The following is an 8,657-nucleotide window of genomic DNA, read 5'->3' on the forward strand; positions in this document are numbered from 1 at the left end:
TAATAAAATGTGTGTATTGAATGGTAAACATAATGCAATCAATTATTGTTATACTTTACCTATCAATCTAGGTGGATTTGCTACACCACCACCACTGCTGCTGGACCCTCCACTGCTAATTTGTTGTAGAATATTGCCTCCACCTGATGATCCAGCAAAGTTTCCTGTGCCTCCACCCGATGATCCAGCAAAGTTTCCTGTGCCTCCACCTGATGATCCAGCAAAGTGGCCTGTGCCTCCGCCCGATGAACCATGAAATGAACCTGAGCCTACATATGAAGATCCACTTGAAGATCCAAATGAACCTGTGCCTCCACTTGATGATCCACCGGAAGATCCATGAAATGAGCTCCCCATTCCACCTGAGGCTTTATGGTAGGTCCCACTTCCCATTGATGAGCTGCTTTGACCAAATGAACCTCCACTCGCTCCTCCACCTGATGCAGCAAAACTGGATCCTCCACCTCCACCTATAATCACTCCTCCGCTGCCTGGTCTCGGAGGAAGGTTTGCATTTCCTGCAATGATGACAGTGTTTTGGTGAGAGCTTCCTCCAGCTGAATGGAATGAAGACATGCCTCCTCCTCCTCCTCCGGAAGAAGAAGAATATATGCTCTGGCTACCTGAGCCTCCAGCTCCAGAACTTCCTCCAGACATGCCGAATGAGCCTCCTCCTCCTCCTCCTCCTCCTCCTCCAGAGGACATAATCATCTGGCTACCTGAGCCTCCAGATCCTGAACTTCCTCCAGACATGCTGAACTGGCTAGATGAGCCTCCTCCTCCTCCTCCTCCTCCTCCAGAGGACATTACATTCTGGCTACCAGAACCTCCGCCTCCACCTCCAAAGGCACCACCTCCACCACCTGACATGCTGCCACTTTGGATAGACATGGAGCTGCTTCCAGCACTCATAGATCCAGACCCACCTGCAAAATTCAAGAGGAAGAGTAAGAATACGAACAACAAAAGCAACACATTTTCTTAGTTCATTCAGGCCTATGTGTAATGAAATCTTAGGAACTGAACAGAGTTAATTTTACAGTATAAAAGTATAAAGCCCTAATGAAGTCTCACACCTTTATAGTCCTGCCCTGATATTGTTATGACATTTAACTGTTTTCCGATTGAAAATGCCTTAATGCAATCTTTTTTTTAAATTAGAAATGTGCTTCCTGCCCTCCCACTAGTGCTCTATGCAAAGATGAGTAGCGGCTACACCCTCCATCACAAGGGTCCTTACATAGACTTGTAGAGCAGCAGAAGTGGGTTATATGACGAGGTCTTATAGACCACTGAGTGCACTGGGCAGCGTGATCGGACACTGGTGCCTACTGGACTACACAGACGTATTTTATCACTCAGAAAAAGTAAAACTATGAAAATAGAAACTCTGAGTGCTGCGTTTTTCTGACTGAATATTTAATCATCAATCTATCTAGTGATTTCTTTCTAAAAATTAAAGTAGAACTATGGCCTTCCAAGACACTTCTCGGTTTATGATGGGGTTACGTTCTGATAAACCCATCGTAAACCCGATTGTATCGCAAATGTACTGTAGTGTACTGTACTGCCGCTGGCTCAGCTCAGTTGTAATGACCAATCAGCGTCCCCAAATGACATGGGGAAGCTGATCTGTCATTAAACAATAACAACTGGGTGGAGCAGGCCATGATGTCCCGACCGGCTCCGCCCAGTTGTTATTCATTACCAGGGCAGTGGCAGGTGCCGGCCAATAGGAAACAGTTGGGCGGAGCTAGCTATCATTATTCGCTCCACCCAATTGTTTTTTTATTTAAAGTGATATTAAAGGCAACATTTTTTTCCCTCCCCCCCATGTAAATGTTAGCACATACCTTAAATGATGTCTCTTATTCTGGTCTTCCTCTTCTTTCCCCATGTTTTCATGTGTCCCTCCAGCGGTGCGGCGTCTCTCCGATCCAGCGCTGACTGCTCTGTCCCTCCGATCCAGCGGTGTCTGCAGGCGGGTGCACGCGTCCATAGACTTACCTTGCGTCTCTGCTCGTATCCCGGCCGAGAATCGGAACTGCGCATGCGCCCGCCCCAAGATCCTTTGCGGCCGTAAGAGCAGTTCCTGATTCTCGGCGTGGGAGCGAGCAGTGATAACGAGGTAAGTTGAAAATTATTTCAAGCGTTTTTTTTTTTTTTTACACTTCTTGACTATATCTACTGCTTGCTAGCAGTAGATATAAGCAAAAAAAAACGGGAGGGTTTAGAACCCCTTTAAAATATATATTTTTAAAATGTTCCTATTTTGTATCATTTTAAAAATAATTCTGCAAATTGTTTGTTCTTTTTCTTCACATTCTTTTCGCATCTTTTCTACTCTGCTCGGTACCTCGGAGGTACTGAGCAGAATAGCTGAGCGGCATTCGGCTATTCACTCACTTCCGTTAGGCCCCTGTGAGAATAATGGCGAACGGCAGCGAGTGAGCTGCCGGAGCTTCGGCTCAGCCGATCCAGATGTAGGATCGGCGGAGTAAAAGTCCTTCTGCCCTTCGGCATGCAGAGCATGTTCGGCTGACCGAAGGCAGCTGATGCATTGCTGATTTTAGCCAATGTACAGCTGAAATCAGCCATACAAGCCAGAAGTGAATGGCAGCCAAACAGCGCTTGGCTCACTTCACTTCGGCTGGGTTATTCACTTGGCTGCCTTCGGTAGCTTTGTGAATAACCCTGTTAGTTGTATTTTAATAGCCACTTCAACTCTGTGCATTTATTAACACATCCAGCACTTTTTTGAAGCAAGTGGATAGTATTAATGCCTAAGGCTATTCCAAAATTTTGCAGCTCTCCTGTATATGGAGGATCTAAACTTAAACAGCGCCTCCATGTCATTTGCAATGACCTCAGTGAACAACTTTGCACCAAGTTTACTATATGGACCAGTGATGTTTTTATACAAGGTGATTGTATTTTCTCTTGATTATTATGCATCCTCTAAAAACACATTAATTGTAGGGCTGGTAATGATTAAAAATTTCCTGTTCGATTAATCAAAAGTTTTTTTAATCGATTAATCGATTAATTTCGATTAATTATAGCGCACATACACATCCAACTACATTGGCCTATACACATACAGCAAGTCAGGCTCCCGATGTCAGAAAAAAAAACAAAAAACGATCCCAGGGAAAGGTTTAATCTGCTCGATTGAGCAGATTAAACCTTTCCGGTAAAAAGTGTGTCTCTCCCGGGTGTACTCACCGGCCCAAGCAGCTCCATCAGGTAACGAAGGGAAGGGGGAAGAGTCCAGTGACGTCACGGACATCGACATCACCGTACTCCTCCCCCATCCCTTCGTTAGCTGACAGAGCCACTTGTGGAAGGGGGGAGGATCCCTGACGGAAGACCTGGAAGCCGGCGGAGAGGTGAGTACGGAGCCAAAGAACTTTAATCGATCAAAAAAATTAACGATTAATCGAGGGATTAATCGTTAATTTCCGCAGCCCTAATTAATTGCTTAGCTTGTAATTTCTGCATCTCCTTTGTACTGTGCTAGCAATGCATCCTTGTATACACTTTTACATTTTTGCATATTATTTGTAAAAAAATCAATAAAAATTCCACATAACAAAAGGAGGAACAGTAAAAGAAAATTGCTGGGTAGAATTACAAAATGGTAACTTTAAAAGAAACAAAAAAGGGCTAAAAAAGCTTATTCTGTTGCTACAGATAAAACAATAATCACCATGAGAGGTACTTACTGACAGAACCAGCTGAAATCCGAATATATCCTGGAGCCCCATCGCACACTGGAAGCAGAGCATTGGCATCTAAATGAGTAGAAGACAACAATGTTAATTGCATACTACGTACATGCCAGAGAAAGTGGAGAAAACGTCAACATTTTGTTGGTCCTTGTTCACATTGGTGCAATAGCGGGCCCGGGTGTATGCAAGTTTTAGCACTATGGTGTGGTGCATTTGGGCAGACCATTCATTTCCTCTTCAATCCTTCAACTTCTGGGAGCAAAAACTGCTATATCGCTGGCTGTGCCTGTGCACTTACTCCCACCACAGGCTTCTATAAGCCCGTCAACCAATACAGCAGATGGCTTGTTGATGGGCCTATAGAAGGACTGATGCGGCAGTGATATTAAGGTAAGTACGGATCGGTGGAGGGATTTTCCCAGGAGAGCTAGAGGAAAGGAAAAAATGGAATTTGTATGCGATACAGTTATCCTCCCACTTCCTGTCCCACAGACACAACAGGAAGTGAGTCAAAATTCCCTCTTACACAGTTGTAACTCGAACAGGTGACCCCATTGGACATTTTTCCCTCAACTCCTATTCCACTGACAATGGACACCAAGACAAATAGAGAGAGCGAATCTCCCCAGTGGGGGTATACTTCAAGGTTATTTAATGGTAGTGCACAGAACAATGATGATTTACAAGGTGCAGTAAGCCATATCAAACAGATTTCGGTTTGCAGCAGTGATGAAAGATAATTTCCCACAGGAATAGTCTAGATTATTACATTTTGCACATTGCCTTAGTATGTAAGCAACATCTAAGTAATCACGCCTTGCCCAATTTTAATTGACAACGACCTGGCTCAAAATCATCTCCTGTGTCCTCACCTTTGGGCAGCATTCCAGTTGGATTAATATCTTGACTTATTTTAATGTCATCTTGATTCTAGGCAGAGTCTAGCGTCAGCAGGGTGGCGGCACACCCTTGCCAGTCAAAAGATGGAACGCCAACTAATTAAATGCCAAAAAGGCCGCGCACACGCAATACAATCTGTGCTCTGCCAAGGAGTGATGGCAGAGCAGGATAATATCATGCGTCAGGTGTGGTCAAAAGCAGAATTTAATGACTGTGATTAACACAAAACAACATGATAAGTCATGCTACTTTCAGTGGAAGGCCGCAAACTTTGGGCAAGAAGGTAGCTACACCCTAGGTAAGTAGCCTGTAGGACTAGAGCACCGGCTGCATTGCGAATATTGTCAATCTTTTTACACTTCAGTGTCCATCAAGGTATAATATATAAAAAAACAAAATATGTGTATGTAAAAGCTACTAAGGACTAAAAATATATTTCAAATATATCCAAATAATCATAACAATAATGTGCCAAGCTGAAATGAAGTGTTGTTATATGACAGTGAGATATACAAAAATGTGCTCAAAGATTCCAATAAACATGAACAAAATATGAGAAGAATCTAAAGTAGTTCAAACAACACAATCTGATGTGTGATAAAATCCAATGTGCAAAAGTCAATAAACGTGCAGGAAGACACAAAGGGCAGTCCGCAGAGATGAATCAGACTTCCAGGTATATGAAGCAGTTGTCACTGAATCTTTTCAGACCTTCACCTACACCCAGTGAGTACAGGTAACAAAGGGGTCTCAAACCATGTTTCCCTTCTTATAAAGGGGAGGGAAGCCCATAAGTATAATAGCAGATGGATCCTCTCAAATTGTGGGCGCCAGCATCAGATTAAAAGACAAACGAACAAATCTGATGCTGGCACCCACAATTTGAAAGGATCCATCTTCTATTATACCTACGGGCTTCCCTCCCCTTTATAAGAAGGGATACGCGGTTTGAGACCTGCTTTGTGGGTCCACAACCCCAGGTGAGGATACCTTTGTTACCTGTACTCACTGGGTGTAGGTGAAGGTCTGAAAAGAATCGGTGACAACTGTGTTATATACCTGGAAGTCTGATTCATCTCTGCGGACTGCCTTCTGTGTCTTCCTGCACGTTTATTGACCCATGCACATTGGATTTTATCACACATCAGATTGTGTTGTTTGAGCTACTTTGGATTCTACTCATATGGTGTTCATGTTTATTGGAATCTTTGAAATGTAGGTCAACGGATGCAATACAAATACCATGGTGCCCTTTTGACTCTACTAAGTCCAGGAACCCTGCTAGACTGTCAATGGTGGCTTTTGTATTTGCTTTTCTTCTCAACTCTCCCCACTTGGATACATTAAAACCCATTGGTGGTTAAAAGAAATACTTGAACACTTAAAGACAGAGGAATACAATATTGAACAGGCCACTTGTGTAGGTCAACAATGGCAGCATCCATCTTTCTCTCATGACAGGTTTCCTTTAAGTGCACAATTGTGACTTACCAGAAGGACCAGAGGGCATGTAGTTTTGGTCTTTGCAAAATTTATATGGGGAAGCATCTGTAAAGAGATCAAAGTGTCAGATATTAGCATATTCTAAGTATTCCGATTGACTTTATCAACATTATTTGCATGTTATATTGTTATTATATTCAGTGAGGGTTCCATAGGCTTTTTTTTAAGCTATTACATATGCCTATGATTGTGATAAATGTGCTGCGAATCTGAGTATCAATGTGCTTTAATATCAGCCGCACTTCACCGGTATATGTATAAAATCAACACTATTGTCTTAAATCCAAAATAAATCCATGAGTATATACCACCAAACAATCCCCCATACCTTCTCCATCTTACTTTTGGTGAAACGCGTAAGTGGAGAAGGTATGCCATCTCTGCTTCCATGTGTACTGCTTATACTTGCTTCACTGCAAGTCTACAAGTCTGCTGAGAATGCAACCAAACAAGAGCCTGTCTATGTAATGTATCCTGTACTCTCAGCAGTAACATGGGGAACAAACATACTCCATGTGCTTAGTGACCAATGGCTGCAGCACTACAAGGCCACAATGCTGCCCATTTGCCACTAAGCTGCCTGTGCATCCTGCCACACATGTATAGACAAGGTTGGCTAAATTGCCACTCCTATAGCTTGAGGAACCCTGAGTCCCAGCAGAATGCTTCTGCTACAGCTTGAGTATCCTCAGTAGCTGAAAGACAGTAGGCTGTATCTGCCTAGCAGAAAATAATTGGTATGTACTTCTACTCTTGAATAATTTCAGCTTCACCCAGCACCATGGACAGAGCACAAGAAATGTCTGCAGTGTCTAAACTGAGGGCTGACATGACATTGGGGTTACAATCTCTATCAAAGGAGATGCCAACTTCTGGCCCATTTGGTGGTTTCAATATTAGCCTTGGTCAGTGAGTGTCAGTTTGCTGTAAATGTGTATTTTTTTGAATGCAGTTTATATAAAATGGATAAAACAGGGATTCCTTTTTTCTCTCGGGTCCTATTTCATCTGTGTGCAGAAAAAAAGTGATCCACTGCATTAGCCAGCAATAAATACACAGGCGGAAAAGGCAAAGTGATACCTTTTGTTGGCTGTTAAAAATATGACAAAAATAAAATGTTGGGAACTAAATTCTTTAAAAAAATATATTTTTTGTAAACCACGAAAGGCATTAAATTGCCAACACTTTGAAGTTTCTCTACCTGTTGTATTGTACCTGTGTTTACAGATATAAATTGTTCACAGTTGCACTAATTTATAATTAAATTGTGCAGAAAGTTTGGAATTAACGTGATACTAATTGATTTTTTTAAATTAAATTGTAATATATTTTTCATGTGTGATGTCCTTCGAATACAAAGGTATATGTTGGAGACAGGCTTGTTTCTAAATGTTATGTATAAAATAGGCCTTCTACAGGTAGGAGATACAGCAATTTACAGGCACCAAATATTTTTAAAAAATCTCATTAGAAATATTTATCCATACAATCTAATGCAAATGTACACTGATGTCATCATTTCAGGTACCTTGTTTATCTACATATTTGTTATCTTGTCATCTATAATTGACATGGGAATGTATTATTATTTTGTATTATTATTATTATTATAAAAATATATATTTATCAATGTCCACCACCAATTGTTACTTCCGGAATCATGAAACAAGCGAAACTGTTAGTGGCAGCTGAACATGAACCGTTTGGATGTTTTTACTGTCGAAAGGTGGAAAGTGGTTAATGTTTCACATGTTTAAATAAATTACTTACAATTAGTTGCATACCAGTTAATTATACCAATATAAATATGTATTAATGTATTTATTTTATTACTACCAGCATATATTAATAAAGGCTACCGAATTATGTAATAATGGTTGGATACTACATTTTAAGAAATTAGGACACTAAGGAGGACAATTAGGTTATGTGGTATTATAGATTCTTGGCATGACTTCTATGACATTTATTTAGTGTTATGCGTGATACTCTTTTTTTATTTTGCCCGTTCCCAAAAAAATTCAAGAGAAGATTACAAAAATGTAAAACTGTAAAAATATTTTTCTGTGCTGTGCTAGTTTGCACTCAGAACAGTTATACAAAAGGGTATCATTGTTATTTTATACAGCCATGATTTGCTATTATGAAGTAATATTCTAAATAATAATAATAGCAATAAAATTCTAATATTATGACGGCAATACTAATATAATAACTACATATAACTGCACCATAGAAAACCTATGTTCTTCAAAATTTCATTCATATCGCATTTGCATGTAAGCAAAAATCTATTGAACTGGTTGGGTAATTTCATCCTTTAGCATCTCTTGAAGGTCAGCTACAATACAGTTATCACACCTCACCTTACACATGTACTTATGCCAGTGGTTCTGATACTTACTGCAGACACTTAGCAGGGCTGCCCAGTACAGGAGGACCCTCGATGGACCAAACCTGCTCATCCTGGCTGCTGGAGAGTCAATTATTTTCTCAGTACAGAATCTGATATTCAGCAGATGC

General features: G+C 40.9%; 1 protein-coding gene across 1 annotated transcript; it reads right to left on the bottom strand.

Moving 5' to 3' along the window:
• On the bottom strand, nt 1–8,635 carry LOC108794510 (keratin, type I cytoskeletal 9-like). The gene is made up of 6 exons (XM_018565556.1): nt 8,539–8,635; nt 6,123–6,179; nt 3,722–3,794; nt 839–895; nt 323–769; nt 1–280 (listed from the first exon to the last, which is right to left on the bottom strand). The coding sequence occupies exons 1-6, from the start codon at nt 8,597–8,599 to the stop codon at nt 49–51; spliced, it is 927 nt and encodes a 308-aa protein (XP_018421058.1). The 5' UTR covers nt 8,600–8,635; the 3' UTR covers nt 1–48.
• Nucleotides 8,636–8,657: the final 22 nt, after the last annotated feature.

The sequence above is a fragment of the Nanorana parkeri genome, unplaced genomic scaffold, assembly GCF_000935625.1.
Source record: "Nanorana parkeri isolate BGI_ZX_2015 unplaced genomic scaffold, ASM93562v1 scaffold857, whole genome shotgun sequence".
Lineage (NCBI taxonomy): Eukaryota > Metazoa > Chordata > Amphibia > Anura > Dicroglossidae > Nanorana > Nanorana parkeri.

What these genes read in the sequence shown, in the direction of transcription:
- LOC108794510 (XM_018565556.1), bottom strand. Translation starts at nt 8,599, where the DNA reads ATGAGCAGGTTTGGTCCATCGAGGGTCCTCCTGTACTGGGCAGCCCTG. An exon ending in CATGCCCTCTGGTCCTTCTG is followed by an intron (nt 3,795 to 6,122) that starts GTAAGTCACAAT and finishes CTACTCATTTAG; the next exon opens with ATGCCAATGCTCTGCTTCCA. An exon ending in CATGGATCTTCCGGTGGATC is followed by an intron (nt 281 to 322) that starts ATCAAGTGGAGG and finishes TTCAAGTGGATC; the next exon opens with TTCATATGTAGGCTCAGGTT.